At 41.0% G+C, this 20,174-nt stretch overlaps 1 protein-coding gene across 1 annotated transcript; it reads right to left on the bottom strand.

Moving 5' to 3' along the window:
* Nucleotides 1-4,356: 4,356 nt before the first annotated feature.
* Nucleotides 4,357-19,372, bottom strand: tdrd3 (tudor domain containing 3). Its single transcript, XM_079555965.1, has 14 exons — nucleotides 19,193-19,372; nucleotides 18,504-18,588; nucleotides 15,768-15,833; nucleotides 15,306-15,466; nucleotides 13,927-14,068; nucleotides 13,667-13,738; nucleotides 11,338-11,487; nucleotides 9,861-10,001; nucleotides 8,734-8,911; nucleotides 8,087-8,209; nucleotides 6,442-7,337; nucleotides 6,037-6,162; nucleotides 5,372-5,511; nucleotides 4,357-4,638 (listed from the first exon to the last, which is right to left on the bottom strand). Exons 1-13 carry the CDS (start codon nucleotides 19,228-19,230, stop codon nucleotides 5,395-5,397), a joined length of 2,295 nt encoding a protein of 764 aa, XP_079412091.1. The 5' UTR covers nucleotides 19,231-19,372; the 3' UTR covers nucleotides 4,357-4,638; nucleotides 5,372-5,394.
* Nucleotides 19,373-20,174: the final 802 nt, after the last annotated feature.

Below are 20,174 nucleotides of genomic sequence, written 5' to 3'. Positions count from 1 at the left end.
TTTTTTTTCACTCAACTTGGCTGTAAACACTGTTTAAGTGGTGCTAGCCCACAGTTAGCTTTGCTCGTTAGCCAGTTAGCTTCTTCTTCGTGATTCCATTAGTGTGTATTGGTGACTCAGGGTGGAAATAAAAGACCCCCCAATCACCTCATTAACACTTGCATTACCCCCAGAGGGACTACGGAAAGGATTTCTCAAGGTAAACAAGTTACTTAGTTCTGCTTTAAAGGTGCACCTTTAATGCGAGAAAAACAAAAGTTAATATTATGCGTATTTGACTGTTCAGTGACCCAGTGGCTGTATATGGGTGTTTAGCTTGGCACCTTTGCTTTCACTCATTGTGGCTTCAATTAGGCTCCAGGACCAATTTTTTCCTGGTTTTAATGGTTTCTGGTAGGTTTTTGGATGGAATATAACTATGGTACATCAGCAGGGAAAACCTACCCTATTATTACCCTAGCGCATTCTAGAGGCCTCTGAAAGGTAAAATATGCATTTATATGAACTCCCCCCCCCCCCCATATAAAGTTGCATAATGCACCTTGAAGTCACAAAAAAACAAACTGAAAGTCAAATTATATGCAAAATTTATAAACCTGTAAACAACATGGTCGCAGACTTGAACACAATAGCCCCCTGTTACGAGACGCTACAGTATGGGCTCCACCACTCTGCTTCTGTCCCACCAGGCCCCACCAAGAATTACCCCCTGTTCAGGACGAGCTTTGCAATCGCCCCTCTGCTGTTCTCCTTTTTCACTTCCACCGCAGCCAGAAGAAAGGCTGCACTTGTGAGAGGCCGAAGCAGAAATGATGTAAGAAAGAGCACATTTAACATGATCACAGGGTTCAGATGTCAATGGGACAATGGGACAGGGCCAGCCGGACGGGACGAGGGGGGCACAGGGTCAGGTACACAGCTACCACAGAATAAAACACAGGTCTAAAATAAAGTTAAATAAAGATGTTGATCATTGCTTTTATACCAAACAAAATGACCGACAAACATCAGCAAAAATAAAAAGACCTGGTTGTATTTATTTTTTTGTGATTTTTTTGTGATCTGAACCCGACTTTATACTGTATGTATTTGGCACTACTCAAACAATATTTCCTTTTTTTTTTGTCTGGCAAGTTCAAATCATGCAATCTATAATCTCACATGAAAATAAAAATGTTCAACTTTCAAAATATGTGTGGTTTATTCAACTTACCCACTGGCTTGACTTACCCCACTCTCCGCTACAATGAAATTAGTGATCAGGTGTTGACCGCTGCACCACCATTGTGGGCCAACCTGAGCAGCATGTTTTTGGAGAAAGAGGAAACCGGAGCACCTGGAGGAAACCCGACTGGCTGCCTTCAGTGCTCCTCTGAAACGGAGCCCCGCCTCCTGGGTTTGTCCCCGTTTCAGAGCATGGTGTCCCGCACTGGTCAGCACCTCCACCTCCTCCACTTCCTCCTTCCTCTTCCTTTTGTGCAGCTCTCTCCGCACCGACCCCTCTCCATACCTGTCAAGTTTTGGATTTGAAGATAAGGGAAATTTTCCCTTCCTTCACCACAACCAAGCTCCAAGATGGGGTAAAAATATAGACGTTTCCAGGCTTAAACGGGACACGTGACAGCTATGCAACCTCACGCCAACTGCCACCCAGGCGGCATTTCTCACGAGTCTAGTGGCAGAATTGAGTTTGGAGATGTAGAGGAATCTTTTAGTATTATTTTTGCTATAATACAGGAGATTTCGGGGATTATACTAATTCGGGGGGAGCCGGAAATAGGGGTAAAATAGAGTAGTTTCCCGGTCAAAACAGGACACTTGACAGCTATGCTTCTTAATCTTTGCCTTTTGTGACGCCTCCACTGTGCTGTAGGTGTGGGGAGCTCTTGGTGCCTCTTTACTGTCTTCAGTGTTTCAGGATAGTTTGTCTGACCTTATGTTACATCCTGAGCCCCATCTCTAATAATAAACAAAAACAAACAAAAAACAAACAAAAAACAAATAAGGACCAAGACTAAATGGCTAAGTTCTGATGTACGCACAGTATCACAGAGAGTTCAGATGTCATCCAACAGTGGGACAGGGTGGGGGCAGGAGAGGGGGGCAAGGGGTCAGGTACACCACAGCAGCAGAATGGCCCTCAGTGTTGAATGGAGGTCCATGGAGAGAGCTGGAGCAGGTGGGAAATGCACCCGGGATATTGATGTGGGAATAGTCTGGCTTTTATGGTTATTGAGAGAAAAAACATTCCACAAGCCACTGGAGGTGATCAGGTTTCATAACAAGGACTGAGGATGGAAATAGAGAGAACATATACTACAACTCTGGACTTAGGAGAGTGGAAGAATACTTTTCCAAGTCACACAAAACTGGAACTGTTACGCGTTTGGCTTTTTTGTTGTTTTGCGATGAATTTGTATAGTAACAAGAAAATATCAGGGTCAGGACCTAAAAGTGGGTTGACATTTCCAGGGGGTCTTTCCAAGGGAACATTGCTTCAGTATTTGGTGGGTCCCATAGCAGTACCTGTTGAGAACCACTGTCCTAGAGCACTGTGACTGGGCCATCAAAGTTTATCCATTGTTTGGATGGATTGGGTATCGTTTTATAGAACACGCATGGCCAAGTTGGTGGGAAGAAGCCAGACAAATTCCATGGTTACATGGGGAGAACATGCATAAAGATTTACAGAGAGATTAAATTCACATAACACTTTCACTTCACAATTGTCAGTAAAAAAAAAAAATATGTTTATGGTTGTAAAGATGACAAAATGTCCAAAAGCTCAAGGTTGATATTTGTATTATTTTGCCCCACCCAAGGACCCTTTAAAGCTTAAAGGAGCTATCCTTGATTATTTTAATTTTCTGTATTGGAATAAAATTTGTTTTGTCCTTTAGTATATGGTAAAAGCAGACATTGATCCAAAAAAACACTGGTTTTAAACCTTTTTAAGTAAAAAAATGTCAGGCTAGTAGGCATTTTTTACAATGAAGTGACGCTTTTCCTCCCTGAAAGTAGTGAAACCTGGTTTAAACTCAGTCCCTGTGACAAATTTTGATGTTGTAAATGCATTAGGAAAGTTTGAGATGAGTTTGGACCAGAAAATAGCAATTAGAAATTTGAGTGACCCTGTTTCTTTGTACAATCAGGTATAGCTCCTTTAATCCAAAAATAACATACCAACTTAGATATAAACATGGGTGTCAGTTTAGGGTAATGTGGTCCTCTTTCTTTGTGTGATTTATATTCCAATCCAAATATCAGTTTGTCTGATTGAAAACCAATCCTTCATGCTTATCTGGCTGGTGTGTCTGCACTTTCAGTTCCTCTCTAAAGGGATAGGTTTCCATATTACCAGCCGTTAATTATTCATCTGCGCTTGCTTGGCGCCTCAGTTGGAAAATAAAGCAAATCTATTGAAGCGGTGATACAGAGTAGCGCTTTGACCTTTCAGCTGAACCCAGTGCCATTGTCCGTTCGTCTCCCACAGTGGGGAAAAGTGAAACTGTACCTCAAGTGGAGATTTTTTTTTTTCTTGGATGTGTGAGAGAAAATGCACACAGACACAGCGCCGCAGCCCATAAAGTGACAGGACAGTGGTGTGCGGAAGGCTTGACGAGTTAGATACTGTTCCCATTGTAATGTGCAAAATGATATCTCTCCAGAGTTAGCGTCTCTATTACGGGGGAAGAGATTGTCTTACGCTTGTGGACTTGCTTCACGGGACACAACAAATGAGCTAGCACTGTCTGGCGTTCACAAGGCAGTCTGTCTGCAAATTAACCCACAAAACACCAATGCTTTAAAGCGCAGTCACTTTTAAGTGCTTAAATATGTCTCATATCTGTGGTTGTGCTCACTATAATGCTATACACACACGGTTGTGTTCGTGTGACAACAATGTAGATATCCAACAAATGGGTTTCAGCTACATGGCATTTTCATTTTTGAGAGGATTTTCCACCATTCAAAACACTTTCGTAGTTTTGAAACTTAAATTGGGCATTTCATTATTGTGGACTTACAGGGTTTAAATTAAGTGAAGGGCAGCCAAGAATTCAATGGTAGAAAAGCAGATGTTATCTCAATAACAACTGGGGCTATACACATGAAATGAAAACTCTGAATTATTTACCTTGTATGTGAACAGAAGAATGTAACTTTTTCTCCAGTACCACTAAAAAAAAATGATTACTGCAAGTTAAGGCATATGTGTGAACTCAATCCTTATATTTATTTCAAAATGGTGAATCTCCCATCAAGACAGATCCCTTTCCTCTGAATGTCTTTGGCATTGCTTTAAATAAAAGGATTCATCTCTTTACTAATAATATTTATTCATCTTTGTTAAAATAAAGCAGCACATTGAAACCACAAGTCCGCTACTTCATATTTATAATACATTAAGTTTATTTGAATGCATCCAGTTAACAAATCTGAAGATCATATACATTGGATATGTCTTAGACCAAAATCAACAGGTGCTCATTTGGGGGGTGTTTTGTTCAGTTGACGTATTGTCTAAAGCCCTTTGAGGTTTAGTGTTGCAGCCAAGCAGACACTTTTAAAGTTCAGGAAGCACTCTGGATCTGCGCCGTTAGCCACATCTGCCATGGAGAGGAGGCGGGACAAGCACTGTGGGACAAGACCAAGAAGAAATAAAGCCATTATTACTTCTGTGGCGACTGGATGCATAGTCAATGATAGAAATTGACTTTATTATTTTGATTATTGTGTGGGTTTTTTGGGCTACTATTATTAAAAAACAAAAGACCACATAAAAAGACATCATTTGGATGTCACTAAGCAAATAAACCTCCCATTAAATCATTTCAGGTCATTCCAACATACACTGACTTGACCTAAAAAATGCTTTGAGCACGCATTCGCTGAGGCATTAATTTTTTAAGATAGGAGATAGGAGAGCGTGATCTTCTTCAGCACATCCCAAAGTTTCTCATTGGGTTAAGATATGGACTCTGCGTTGGCCAATCCATGTGTGAAAATTATGTGTCACGCTTCCTGCACCACTCTTTCACAATGTGAGCGCATTTTGTCATCTTGGAATATGCCTGTGCCATCAGGGAAGAAGAAATCCACCGATGGAATAACCTAGTCGTTCAGGAAGTTCTGGTAGTCGGATGATTTCATTCTTTGGGCGCATGGTGTTGCTGAACCTAGACCAACTGCAGCAGCCCCAGATCATAACAGTTAAAGTTAAATCCAGGTGGCGAGTGTCTCGTTTATTCAGGCAGTGTGTTACAAGATGACAATGCGAGAACTCATTGGGCCCACATTGTTTTGAACTTAGTGGCAGCAAAAACCATGTGTGAAACGGATGCTCAGTACATACGACTAATTTACTGACCTATCGCGATAACCACAGTAGACTCAGTCTCGTGCTCTGGGCGGCTGGTAATACTGCTGCGTGGGTCTGCTGCGTCTGGGCTGCCCGTCTCCTCCTCGACGAAACTCCATTGAACTGTCGTAATAACCATCATCTTCATCCTAACGATACACCGTGTTATGTTTGATTCAATTGTTAAAAACAAAGGTTCCTAACCTTTTTTGTCTCGCAAACATTGAAGTTATTCATCTATGCTCATGAGTTTTCCCTCAAGGGTGTTGCCTATTTAGAAGTGATCAACTAAACCAACATTTGTTAGTATTTAGTAGTGTGTTGTGTGCAAAATAAAGCTAAAACACTCTCAAATTCAAACCTTTTACTGAAAAACATAATTACAATTTTTGAAAGTAATATTATAAATAATACTACTCAGTTTCACCTCCATAATTCTGAATACCCCCTCCCCCCACTAAGTACCACCAGGAGTTGATGTACCCCTGGTTGGGAAACACTAATACATTATACAGGGATCAGCTTATGATATAGAGGATACAAAGAAATAATCAAAAATGGTCAAACTACAAAGTTACTTAAAGTAAAGTTTAGAAACAAGATTTATTTCCTTTTTATTTTCCTATGTCTTATGTAAGCTTAGGTCTTGTTGCTTCAAAATGAATAATTCTAACCAAACCATCAGCAGAGAGAGGTTTGATGTTATCCAGCAGAACCTCTTCACAGTTTCCATAGTCACTGAACACCACCACCGCCGTGGATCCCGACGAGTGGACTGCATCTATCCTGGCGTGGTAAAACTTTAAAGACACACACACACACACACACACACACACAGAATAAGCTTATTATATTTTAAAAGATAAATACTTAACCAAGTCAGCAAATTCCTACATAAAGCCCTTAAGGCAGTTATCATTTTTCATGTTTATAAAGTGGATAAATTATGCATAAAGTATATTCATATGATTTTGGATACCTCAGACCTGATATTACTTTTTATACAGCTAAATTAAACTTATCACTGGTGGTAAGAAACAAACCAAGGATTACTCAAACTGGCACAAATTGAAAATCACCTTGTTGTCTTCCCAGTACAGTGCGAAACACTCATCCCCGGGCCTCCAAACATGTTGCGCGCTGTGACTCCTCTCTTGTGCGCGGTGACCTCTGCCCTGTCCCCCCTGCCGCCTGTTAGACCCCCTGTTACTGCTGCCGTTGTTCCTCCTGGGGGGTCCCTCTTTGTTGGGGGGCACACTTGAGTTTAGTAGTGGCTTGATTGGCCCAGTCCGTTTGTGCTCGACGTCGCCGTTTTGGAAATACACCGGCTCCCCTGTGCCGACCCATCCTGGGTTTCCGCCACCGCCTCCGCCTCCGCCACCTCTTGTGATGAAGCCAGCGGGTCCGTTGTCCCGTTGTGGCCTGTCAAAGTTTTCCGAATTTGGTCTGTCACCTTTTCCTTTCCTCCTGACGTTGGCGTTGGCTTCGTCAAACCTGTTGTCGTTGCGCCTCGGCCCGCCCCTTCCCTCTAGATCATTGCTGGAATTATTAGTCGTCCTAGATGGGGGTGCGTCGTCTTTAGGCCCTTTTCGGTGTGATGCGTTCAGTCCATCTCCGTTACGCGACTGCTGCGGTTGTGGGAAAGACCCGCTAAAGTCGCTCTGTTGCTGAGGCCCTTTTGAGCGCGTAAAAGTGTGGGCGAAGTTGGGAGCAGTTTGTTCATCGTGTGACCTCTCTTGACCTCTCCAATGCTGAGGCTGGACAGCGGAAGAGGGTGCGGAGTTGGAGACAGGGTCGTGGCCGGGTTTTGGGAAGTCAGTGTCTCTATGGAAACGAGGGGGTCTGTCGTTCCTCTGCTGTCTGTGATCATTGTAAGAGGAGAATCTGGTCTGTGACGGGCCTTTGGGGTAAGCGTCGGAGTTGGAGTAATTTGCTTTGCTCTCATGCTGTCGCTGGGGTGCATGGCTCTTTGGCTCTGTAGGAAAAAAAAAATACAGTTCGGGATCGTTTTCTTGAAAACAAAAAGTCATAAAAGCCAGTCTTCGTTTAAATACTTCTGGAAACTTAAAGGTGCACTATGCAACATTTGAAGTGACAACATATTTGTGTATATTTGATCTTGTAGTGACTAGGTGACTTCATGGGTCCAGCATGTCACCTTTGCTTTCCCTCACAGTGGCGTCTATGATGCTCCAGAGTCAATTGTTTTGGGGTTTCTGGCCGGTTTCTGGTACAAACCCATAAAAACAACTGATCCTAGAGTAACATAAAGGCCACTGTGAGGGAGGTCCCATGCTGCACCCATAAAGTCATTTAGTCACTACAAGGTCAAATATACACTTTTTTTTTTTCACTTCAAAAGCTGCAAAGTGCAGTTTTAACCTCTTAACCCCCGCCTTAACTGAGCACATTTTTCTCCAGTTTGACTTTAAGCAAATCTGACTTTAACCAAAGTTTCCTGATTTCAAAATAGCAACAAAAATGCAACAAAAACGCACCAAAAAAGGCGCCAAAAATACAACGTGAGGAAAAAAGTTTAGATCAGTTTTGTAGGTCTTAGCTTTCAAATGAGGCGCTACACTGACCTATACGTTGCAAGCTCCAGTCGAGAAGCTTTTAGATTTGGGTAATGCTGAATGTTTGGTTAAGGCAGGGGTTGTGAGGTTAAATTGCTTGCTGCCATAAAAAATGACAAAAGAAGCAAACTCATAATTGTTTACTAACCGTCAACAGAGAAATTTCCCATCTTGGATTCCAAAAAGTCAAATAAAGTGCTTGGACCAGATGGCCTTCCACCTCCCTCCTCAGCGTCATCATTCCTGGACCTGCCTCTCCCTCTACCCCTGGCTACACACAACCAACAAAATAACAAAATCAAACATTTAAATGGAGTCATTTTACAGTCAAGTGTGAAACAACCAGAAATAGAAAGATGTAACCGACGTGCAGCTACAACAGCAAAAACTTTTATAATGGCCTCTGTTTGCTCTTGTTTTAATGGTTCACAGTAAAAACGTAGCTGCGCCTTTACTAGGATCAAAAATGTTGCCGCGGGATGGCTATGAGAGCTGAGATAAACACAATGACTGCAGGTATGCTACAATATCCATCTAACCACCTTATGCTGTGAACACAGTAAAATGGCAGTGTGTATGCAATTTGTGGTAAATGGGACTGTGAACCTTTGAGCCATTTTCCCTGCATTTGAAAATCCTATTCTCCAGCCCTCCCCCCGCCTCTCAGTCCCCACTCGGCGTGAACAAGGTGCGTCTGAGGGCACGCTACATTTGTCTAGAGGTCAAAAGACGAAGGCCTTGAGTGTTTTTTGTGCTTTTGCGTGTCTGTGTTTGCTGTCGTTGTAGCGTGCTGACCTCTCGGCTGAAACTTGTTAGATTCGGAAGGCGCGGGGCTGGCTCGGCTGCCGCACGACCCGGTCAGGAGGCTGTTAAGTGCCACCTCCAGGTTGTTGTTATTGTCCAGCAGTGCCTGCCGCGCGGCCTCCCTGTTAAAGCCCATCTCCATGATGTCTCTCAGGGCACGCTCGTCCACCTGAGCACAAAGACACGAGGCCAAAACACACACAAAAAACACATGTCCGTGATGAAAAGATGAGACCCAAGCTTCTGCAATAATATGCCTGCTTAAAGTACTTTGTGAAAATAGACGATGGATAATGGGAAGACTTTTGTGTTACAAGGATGTTAATTTCATTCGAGCTAGTCATTGACGGAATTGAATCAATTAGAAATCCTTGCACAAACAAATTAAAAAGGTGGGCGCATTATAAATGCCTTATACTTAAATACCGCTTTAACAGATGATCTTTACAAGACACTTTACAATCTTGTGCATTCACCTCCATGCTTGGTGGAGGTAAAGCTACAATTGTCGCCACAGCTGCCCTGGGGTAGACTGACCCCAGACATTTCTGGCACTAATTATAAAGAAAATTATCATGTTTTCAAGACCTCATTTCTTTGTAAGGACTGAAGAATAAATATAATGGATCAAGGCACTGACCCATTATGCAGATTTCTTTTCCCTCTTCCCATTTAAATTGCCCTCTTCTTTTATTCAATTAACTCAGATATCTGCACAAAGTGCAAATAATTGCTCTTTTACTTATGGTTGACTTCAGGTAATGTTCAATGGCAGCTTTTTTTTTTCCTGGGCTGTTGTTTAAAAACAACAGATCAAAGGCTACCTGTAGCTCGACTGCTCGTGCTGATGCTCCAGTCAAAACTATTTTTTTCTGTTTTTGTCCTTTCCTAGTGCTTTTTTGGAAATTATTCCTTCAAACTCCTCCCGGGTTTATATCGCCCACTCTACAACAGCAACAAGAGGTGGGTGGTAGTCAAAAAGAAATGTGCACTTTCTTGCATGTGTGCATCCACTACAGGGAGTGTATGAGTAGACTTCATTTATAGGTGAAGGAGATTAAATCACCAACAAAAGAAATGGCTAATTATTAAATGAATTGATTATGTTACAGTCTCACCAGGTCTCTGTAGTTGCCATCAGATCGCTCTGGTTTGTCTTCTCGTCTCCGCTGTTGGAATGAGTCCCTACTTCGAGAAGAGGTAGAAGTGGTGGATAAATTCCCGCCTGCAATTCCACCTCCTCCAAATGTACGAGGACCCTAACATAAGAGCAACAGATGGGCACAAGAACAGACTGTCAAAATCATGTTACTTTATAAATGTTTTTTAAAAAGCTTAAAGTTCTTGGTATAAAAACAACTTTTTGGGGAATGCGCACAACTGTTTCAAGGAAAAAGTTCAGAAAGTACGTGGTATCATAGAGAATTTTGCCAACGTTTTAAGCAATTCCGAAAATAAGATATGACTGCACAATCGATCGCCAAATTATTATCGTAATATTAGATGCCTGTTTTTAATGAAAGCAGCCACAATACATACATTGCAAAATCTCAACTCAAAACAAAAGCACAGAGCAAAATAAAAAAATGCAAAAATCTGTTTAAAGTCACACTGTGCAACATTTAACCAAATAAATAGAATAAAAATGCAAGCATTTATTTTATTTGTATTTTTGAAATATACCTAAAACAATGATCAAACAAACATGTGTCTTTGCAGTGAGCAGCTCTCTTCTCCTAAGTCTCCATGGAGACGTTGACTAAACGCAGCCAAATATGAGATTTGAATAGGTTGGGTCCTTGTCCAAATACATTCTTTTAATTCCCACCGCAGAGACATTTCAGTGTTGAGCTGGTCATTAGGAGCATGGTTTGTATTGGCAACAGCAGAATATAAAATGTTACGCAGTGTGCCTTAAAGCCATGATTTTTCTAATTTAGTTCCATTTTAGCCTTCACTTTGTCCTGATTTTCTATTTTTCCAATTGTTGTTTTGACAAAATTGCAACAAATTGCATACAATAGAACATATTGTTACTGCAACATTCAAGACAGATGTCAAAAACAGCCAAATTTTGCCATATCGTGGAGGCCTGATCTAGCCTGGGAATACCCATGCTGCTGTGTATGCTTGAATCATTTCCAACTGCACAGCAGTCTGGGGACCATGGCCGAAATCTTCGCATGGATTTGGGGACGGCAAGACGTGACACACTATTTGACATATTGAAGCTTGCAGTTTGTTTACGGATAAAATAAATAAAACGTTTATTTACGGATTCAACATAACAGCAGCAGACGCAACGCCATCTTTCAATCAAGCTTTAAACCGTGTTCTAATAGTTTAGCTCAGAAGTTTACAGGGGGTACGTCATTGCATACGATGATACAATTGGCTATGTGCAGACACATATGATAGACAGTAGCGCCCAATAAACACCTATGGAAGATCGTACATCACACCTCTCCAACGAGAATATGAATTGGTGGTCCCCAGACTAAATATAACTTGATATTTTGTGTGCCGATAGCTTGGCTAGGCCTAATCCATGGAAATCTTGGGATAATAATAAAGATTAACAGGAAATGTGCAAACCTCTTTGGTTTTTGCCACTTCAGCAATGGCTGCAGTCCGCTGCTTTTCAAACTCGTCATTTTCATCAGCATTTTTGATGACATTTTGAGTCTGTAGTGTCTTCCTCTGGTCCAGCTCTCCACTGTCAACTTCCTCCTTCCTGGCACACTTCTGTTAAAAAATGACAGAAGAAATATCTAAGCAAGATTTTACTTTTTTACAAGTATCCATTTCATTAAAGCTATAATAAAACCGCTGTTTATTTTACAGAAACCAAACCCCTGCTCTGCTTTTTTGCACTGGCTCTTAATGTGTTGAATTTAGATTAGGAGGAGTGTACAGTTTCAAAGCATCAATGGTGAGTTGGAGCAAATGGAGATGGAAATTCAACTCTGGGGCAGCGGGGGAAAGGATGAGTCAGTCGGAAAGGTCTGAGATCTGCTGTGACCTTTGCTACTAAAATCATTCATCTTCTGTTGGTCTCACCTGCCGTCGTCCTGAAACGGCAACTTAAAGACAGTTCAATTACTGTGTGGCCGTACGGGGAAGAGTCCAGATGTTAAACGTGTTACTGTACAGTTACACAGTTACTGAATAATATATTGAATATCGCATATCCTCTACATAATTAGTTTTGATATTTAAATGTAATAGCAATACTAGTCAACGGTAAAGGATCTGCAAAAATTGGGAAGATCTGGCGATGATTTGCGATAATGTAATAGTGTTTGATGGGATTGTCCTCACAACTAAGTATACAGTTAGCAGGCTTTTGCAAAACTCCATGAAGAGTACATTTCTGTTGTTTCCAAAAAGACATTAGTATTTGCTAATTGTGAACTTGTGAATTTCAACAAGAATGTACTAGAATAAACCTTTGCCTTTTTTGTTTAGATAACAGACTGACGCAGGAAATCATAGGATAGAAAGGGGAGGAAGTCATTCAGGATAAAAAGTCTTAACTGCGTCTTATGCTCTACCATTGTTAGGGTTATTCAACTTCACCCTTCGCATAGTTTCCTTACAAAAGGATGTTCAAATCAATATAGCTTGAAAGAACATTAGGCACACAAAAGGCAACAAACAGCAGCACGACATAGACCTAGAACTTAAACTCTGGAGGTAAACTTGGGTAAATATTGATGCATCTGTATATACGGCGATGGCACTTTCAGGAGGTGAAAATGTGAAAAAAGAACTGCAAATTGTACTTCAAGAAAACACCCATACAAGCGTCAACATCCATTTATCACCATGAACTTATGTGAGCCGTGCCATGTCAAGGTGTGCTCAGAAGACCTGTGAACATAACTCCCAAACTCCCAAAGCTACAGGCTTTCAATCTGTTTGAGAACACTGGAATAAAGGAAAAATCCAGCAATTTGAGTGTCACGCCCGCCTACTGATGTATCTCAGTGAAGCCTTGAAAAGGAGTCCTGCCTGTCAGAATGTAGAAAGTCCTTGTAGTCATTGTGAAATGGTTATGCTTGTTGAACATACTATATACATTATAAGAGGTCATACAACACTGAAAACATGTTGATTTCTGCTTCTGGTCTTTCAAACTGATAGAAAGCGGCAAAGTTAGGTCCTCCTTTATTCACAGCTATATAACGCATCAGGTGCAATCAGACATTTACAAGGCCTGGAACAAATGTAACGTCAACTGACATTTTCAATAGACATGTACACAGAAAAGATCAAACTGCCTATGAAATCCACTTAATTGATGACTCCACACAGATCCTTGCAATTGAAAGCCCTAAAGGCTATGAAATGTTCTGTCTGTGAGACCTTGTCAACATCAATACATTTCTACAGTCACTATTAGGGATGGGTGATACTGCAAAGAATTTATATCGTGATTCATGTGCACTTACTATCTTTAAATTGCCTTAAGAGGTAACCAATGCTATGTGCTGGTTCTGAAAGATGCCACTTTATAGTGAATTGGTGTGTCGCTCACTCAGCGCATGACGGGAGTGCCGGAAAAGTGTCAGTGTATTGTCTTTGTATTTGAACAAAGAGCTGCATTAAACAGAAATGCCACTGAATCACGACGTGGCGATTCCTCCAAAAAGGCAGATTGTCACAGGGATCAAATCAGAATTACTTTTTTTTGTTTATTTTTTTTATTGTCCCTTCGCCCAAGTCACTCTTTAAACGTTATTCATATTGGCCTATGATTTTGAGCTCGAACTTGCTTTGTCTTGGTTTGTTTTGACCCGGCATTAAAACAAACCAAAAAAAACCCACTTTCTTTTTGGTGTATTTTTCACATGTATGCTATGTGTGCAACAAGTACCTGCGATGTTGTTTTGAGTGCTTTTTTGTTGTGTTGCATACGTACTTGACCAAATGGCACAAAAGGAGGAGGACCGCCTTCAGCTCCGATGTTATTCCTGCTGTGTTTTGCCAGACTCTGAAGCGTGAATGATAAAAAGACAAGGTTTATTCTGGGTGAGGCTGGGCTGAGGAGACATCACAACATCAGCATAGTCCTGAGTGCACTTGATTTTAAGGCGTGCAATGAATGTTAATTAATGTCAGGAGTATTGTGTCATTTAACAAAAAGCAATAGCCATTCTCAAGGAAAAATATCAAGCTCACCCTTTGAAGCTCCCATTTCTCAACCATGTGATCTACCTCTCCGCCAAGGACACCGATTTTGGAGTCGTCGAGCAATAGAAGGCCATTTTTAATTTGAACAGCGCCGAGAAGCTTTACTTTAGTGCCAGGGGGAGTGTTGAGACTGTAAAACAAGGCAACACGGCATTAAAAATGCATTTCATCATTCAATTATACACTTAGCATACAAACATGCTGTAAGGGTGCCACGCGCCAGACCCCACACCCGACTACTTCATCCGTACCACTTTATAAATGACATGGAGCAGTGCCAGGGGACGGGCGGCAAAGGCTAGGAGAGACTATTAATAATCCCAGCTGCGCAGCCGTGCTCATGCTAAATTAAAAGCCCCTCTATCTCATCAGGTCTGATAAGGCCTGTGCGTCTCTCATTAGGGATGCACAGACTTAGAGGGATTTCCAGCTACTGATGCCGCCCGGACGCCACAGCAACAATTAGAGATTTCACTACAGACTCCTGGGTTGACGAGTTGTTCTCCTGACAGAAAACAAGACACCAGAGAGGCATTTCTGACTCTGAATTCAATCAGAACACGTATCGAAAAATCCAAGCTACTGAGACTCCCCCGTCAGTGTTGCTTATTAATACCAACTCGTCATCAGTTGCTATCACTGTCTTGCATGCCGAAGCAATCCCCAACAGCTCTGCTAATCTATTTCATCCTTCTTTGCCCCTCACTTGTGGCTGCACGCACTCTGATTCAGCAGACAGTTTTAGAAGCAACACTAAGCACTGCTGCTGGCAGCGGGCGCACGTGGCGCATAAAGAGGGCATTTGTTCGGCTCTCGCTTTCCTCCCATCAGGAAGTCAAGGCCCACACTCAGCCACTCCACCTGTACAGTCACCATGGCAGCAGTCGCCAAGGCCACCAGTGCTGCCACGGAGATGCAATTAACTCTGCAAATTGTTAGATCAGCTGCCATAAAGTGGAAAGCGCAGTTAAAGCGGAAAGAGGGGCACGTGGTGGGGTTAGAGAGATGACAGAGAGGTGAAGGAGACTTACTGTGCTTACACTTGTGAACTACTACAACAATCTGACCTTCATTTATAGTGATTAAGACTTGTTTTCTCCTTTTAAAAGCCAGCTGGGTAGCCCTCACCTTGTCACAAGTAATATGCAAGAATACAATCTTAATACACAAAAGAAACTGTATTCTACTAGAAAGAAAACGGGTATAGGGTCTTTATTTAATTTTTTTAACTTACAATATATGTACATATTTTAGAATTCTTTCTATAAAATGTGCAATACTCTCCTCATATAAATATATTTACTAATTAAAACAAACAATCGACCCATTATACATAAAACGCACAGCAGATGCTTGGTCTTGGTTACCTTATCTTGGACAGGTGTTTGAACTCCAGCCCCACACAGGTGGTGTGGCCATCTGTCATTTGGAGACGCAGCATTCGAGGCGCGCCCTGGGACTCCTCGTGGTCTTTAGGAGCGGAAATGTTCCTCACCTTCTGCACCTGGAGAACACATGGGCCTTCCAACTGCAAAATGGTGAACACAAATATTAGACATTTAGGAATTAAAACAAAAACACAGGTTGTTTTACAAGATGAAGTGAATGAAGCAGAACTATCACTTACTCCACATTAAATTAAAATTCGGATCAGCTTACGGTGTGGTTTTGCATGCAACAGTTTGTATATAATTCAAACATCTGCGCAATTGTCTTCTTTCTTTTCATCGGCATAATGCATGTACAAGCAAATCCTGCAGTTTGTCGGTGTATCAGGGCCATCTAGTGGTTTGGTTGTGAACATCTACAGTTTTATCCAGGCGACTTACCTTCTCAACTCTTCCACTGTTGATATCAGTAGGTAGATATTTCTTCCCAATAGGCCTGAGATCACTCTAAGAAAACGACATTGGATGGTTAAACACACTTTTTTGCACAGAAAGCATGTATGTTGATAACGTTTTAATCAGTAGAAAGGATTAGAATAGCTGATACTAAAAAAAAAACATGTTGAAAGCAAAGTCAAACAAGGACACATGTTAAGTAACAGAAAACAATAAGAATGCTGTTTGCAATTGTCTGTCCGACAAAAGTAAATTGTTGGACAGACAAAATGTGAGCACAGTAGAGTGACATTCAACTTGTTAAGCCCCTGTGAAGATTGCGGTTCCAATATGTTCCACCTGATCCCCATCTAATGCAGAGTATCGAGTGACTAAAGCAAACACAGTTTCAAATGTCAATTCTGTTTAGCAAACGGCGCATCGATAATAATTGACAGGTTGTTGAAACCTTGAGAAAGTCATAATTTACAAATGTCAACACATACTCAGGCATACTATTGTAAATGCTATAATCATTTTGTTATTCCAAAGTGACGTTCAGAAATAACCAAATGAGATGCACTAACTATACTAATTAGGCATTCATTTAGACCTTGTATGTTTAAATTAAAAGTACTACAATTCGGAATGTCCAGGAGTCATCATCAGTAAAGACCAACTGTGATGCTACATCGTTTCAAGGTTTGAAAGTTGAACAATTCAGGACTCCATGCGAAACACAAGACCAAATTATTTGTTCTAATTACAATGAAACTGCTCTATACTTTCTTTTATGTTTTTTTATTGCATTTTTATAAGAACTGTGTGTGTCTTGATTAACTGCACTGGCTATAAAAACTTCACCAACACACACCAAGATGTCCTTAGACCACTTTCACTTCGCTTATGACACACGTTCGTTGTGGCATTGTTTCGATAAGCTTCTCCACGACATTTACCAAGATGTGATTTTCACCAGCAGCACACAAAACTACACAGTCAAAACTTCAATACAAGTTTGAAAAACCACTGCAAGAAATGAGAAGTGCTTGCTGCTCATGGGAGTTTTCACACAAGGGCCAAATCGATCGAGACCACTCTAATTTCAGCTGTATTTACTTCAAAGTTAGTTCAGTCCACATTCACAGGCTCTCGCCAAAAGCTGCACCATCAGCCACGTGGCTATGATCAGCAGCCGAAATTATTCCCACGACTACAGGCGATAAGAGCTCTGTCAATGCAAGAGGCACAAACGCATGTGAGCACTTAACTGATGTTACGTGGTGGTCATTTCTTTCACTCGTGGCATACACACAAAGTCGGCTTAGGGTCGGCCGCCTTCACACTATACCTGCCTCACTCCAGAGTGCACCACTCCCAGGTTGTTTTCACACTGGCACTGGTTAGGTCAACCTAAAGGGTATCTCGACCAAGATTGCTGAAACAGGTGGTCTCAGAGTGGCTCCTCTCGCACGAGTAGAGAGGGGGGTGGAGTGAAGGCGGCCGACCTGGAGACGAACTAGGTTCACTTTTATTCCTTTTTTTGAGCGAAGAAAGGACTTCTTAATGAACATGCACTGCAAGACAGGGGTACATTTGGCTTTCTATTCTGAGGCGGCAAAATGGATCAACTTTATATCTTATAAGTATGCCTCTCTCCCTTTCCTCACCGAAGTGCATTTTTGTTCAGTCCTGTGCATCAGACTCACTGTATTTGAACATGAGAGAGAGAAATGACCACTGCATAACATCATGGACATGCATACACATGTGTTGCCACGTTGACAGGGCTTTGACGGTCTTACTGACTGTGCAGCTTTTAGAGTGAGAGCATGTGAATGCGGCTCAATTAACTATGAAGAATACAGATGAAACTAGAGCAGCCTCGGGTCTAGAGGGCGATATATTGGCCAGCCGATATTTGGGTAATTTATGCCCAAGGCCAATATCTCCAGAACCGAAAAAGCTAGAGGCTTTGCATTGGAAAGAGCATGGCCAGAGCTTTAAGATCAGCCTTGTTATTTTGCAGACTTTTGCTTAAAATTTCAGAACCATAAGAGATAGAACTGAAATCTGCTGATTTTTGTCTTTCAAAGAAGCTCCATCTAAAGTACTAAATATCATCATCCCTATGCCCTAATAAAGCACCCCCTGCTGTCACATTTCAACACTGACACGTTTTACTAAACCGTAAACATCATATACAAGATTATAGAGGAGACATTTGAAAAAATTGGCCGAAAATACCACCCAAAAATACCGGTTTTGGAGAGGCCACTGTCGCACTCTGGAGCGGGTCTGGTGAAGGCGGCGACCTAGTCCACTTTAATCACTCTTTTTTGAGAAAAGACTATTTTTAATGAGCATGTGCAGCATGACAGCAAGTTTAGAAAATAGTTTTGATGCAAAGGCAAAATGGATCAACTTCATGTCTCTCCTCAGCCACCTCTCTGGCTGTGCAGAAAAACGTTCCTCTCAATGTACCAATTTAAATACATTTTTCCTTGGTCTTGCTCATCAGCCTCATATTATTTGGCCACAAATTTCACATGTGTGATAACGCCTTAACTTAAAGGTATGTCTCTCAGGTCGGGAGCCTCTATAGATCAACTAAACCAAAGTCCGTGTGAAAACCCCAATAAGACCCTGTTTGTTAATGACAAATTCCAGAAACTCCAAGACTGCATTGATCTTGTGCAAAAGCAATGAAGAAAGAATTTTAAAAAAAAGATCCAAACTTACATCAAGCGCAATACGTATGATGTCACTGGCTGTTACTTTTTCAGCAGAACCTTTGAGATCTGATATGCCTTCATCACTGAGGTACCTAGAAGTAAGATAACATAGAAGCAAGCGATATAAGAAGATTAACAACATGAGCGTTAGCTAAAGCGCTATGTGTTTACAGACATGGATCATTTAGTAATAATACAGCTTGAAATGAACATACGGTAATTCCTCTCTACTTGGAAATGCGCGATGAGAGGACACGAGCGATTAACCATGTGTTATGAGTAAACTTAATCATAGGCAAATCAGGATTAACTTTGTATAGTTATAGTTCCTGCGTGTAAACTACGTTTTATTTACACAGATGGGTTGTTATTATTATATTGGAAATGTAAGAATGCTTGTGTGGTTTTATGCTCCAATAAACAAAGTGTGACAGATTAAGTATCATTACAGATAAACGAAAGCTAACTACTGTAATGTCAATATTCGGTGGTCAGATAAGCTAATACATTGGATGGTTAATCTTACAAAATCACTTCGTGTGAGTATGCATGCAAACACCATGTCGTTAAACCAATGTAGATTGGCACTATTTGGATACGAAACCTTCATATTATTGGAAAACAACAGTGTTGCTCTGTACCTTCTAATCTGGCATGTTAGCATGCTAGGATAACACTAGCTACATTGGCACCTACCAGCCCTCGTTCTTCAATAAATCGGACAATTCCGTCATCTTCACCCACACCGTAGTTCTGATAAAATAAATACTAGTGAAAACACAATGAATACGATTATCTAAGTCTGTAAACCATGTTATTCGTCCAACAAAAGAAGATAGCTGCTAACATTGAACGTCCCAACGTTGACTACGTCACTGGCCCAGACGCATTGTACAAGTGCCGAAAGGGTCAAATTTTGAATCATACGATACATTTGTATTTCAGTATTACTCATGAGGTAATACTCACTTTATATGTTTTCTTATTAATCCATAACCTCTAACTGAAATAGACTGAATCGGTATGCATAAAATGCATCAATTTATTAAAAAATATCACATTTATTTCATATACTACAAGGATGAAGTTGTTTTCTTTTCTAGATACTTTGTAACCTGTTGTCCTTGGGAAATAATTGAATAACTATAGTGTGCAATTTTATATTATTATTATTTTTTGCGTAACTTTCTTATGTTTATGCAATTACAGATGCCATCACAAGATGGCAGTGCATGCATGCTTAATCCTTTGAGAAGATTGAGCATACAGAGGGCAAGCATGGCAAGTTTATTTGTGGAGCACAATTCATACACAAGGCAATTCAAAGTGCTTCACAGTTGCAGAGTCAATCAATCCATAAAACATCAACATGTAAATGGCTAACAGTAAAAAGCAAGAGTGCAGACACAATACTTTCAGTTGTCAGAAGATCATATTGAGCAATATGCCTTATTGGGCCACATGAGAGCACTGTGAGATCACTGTGAGATCATATGACCATTTTTATTTTACCATCCCTGTTGTTTTTATGTTGGTCTCTACATGTGTCACAGCTTCTTGTATAATATTATTTTGCATATCATTCTGTCATGTCATTGCCCTTCGTTATGCATATCAAACAGATGACATGTCCTCTGTGGTTTATGCCAGACTGTGTCATTTTAGATTAAGTTTGACT

Source organism: Gobius niger, assembly GCF_951799975.1.
Source record: "Gobius niger genome assembly, chromosome: 4".
Lineage (NCBI taxonomy): Eukaryota > Metazoa > Chordata > Actinopteri > Gobiiformes > Gobiidae > Gobius > Gobius niger.
Note: the sequence above shows the minus strand (reverse complement) of the source record. Positions and strands in the feature narration are given on the sequence as shown.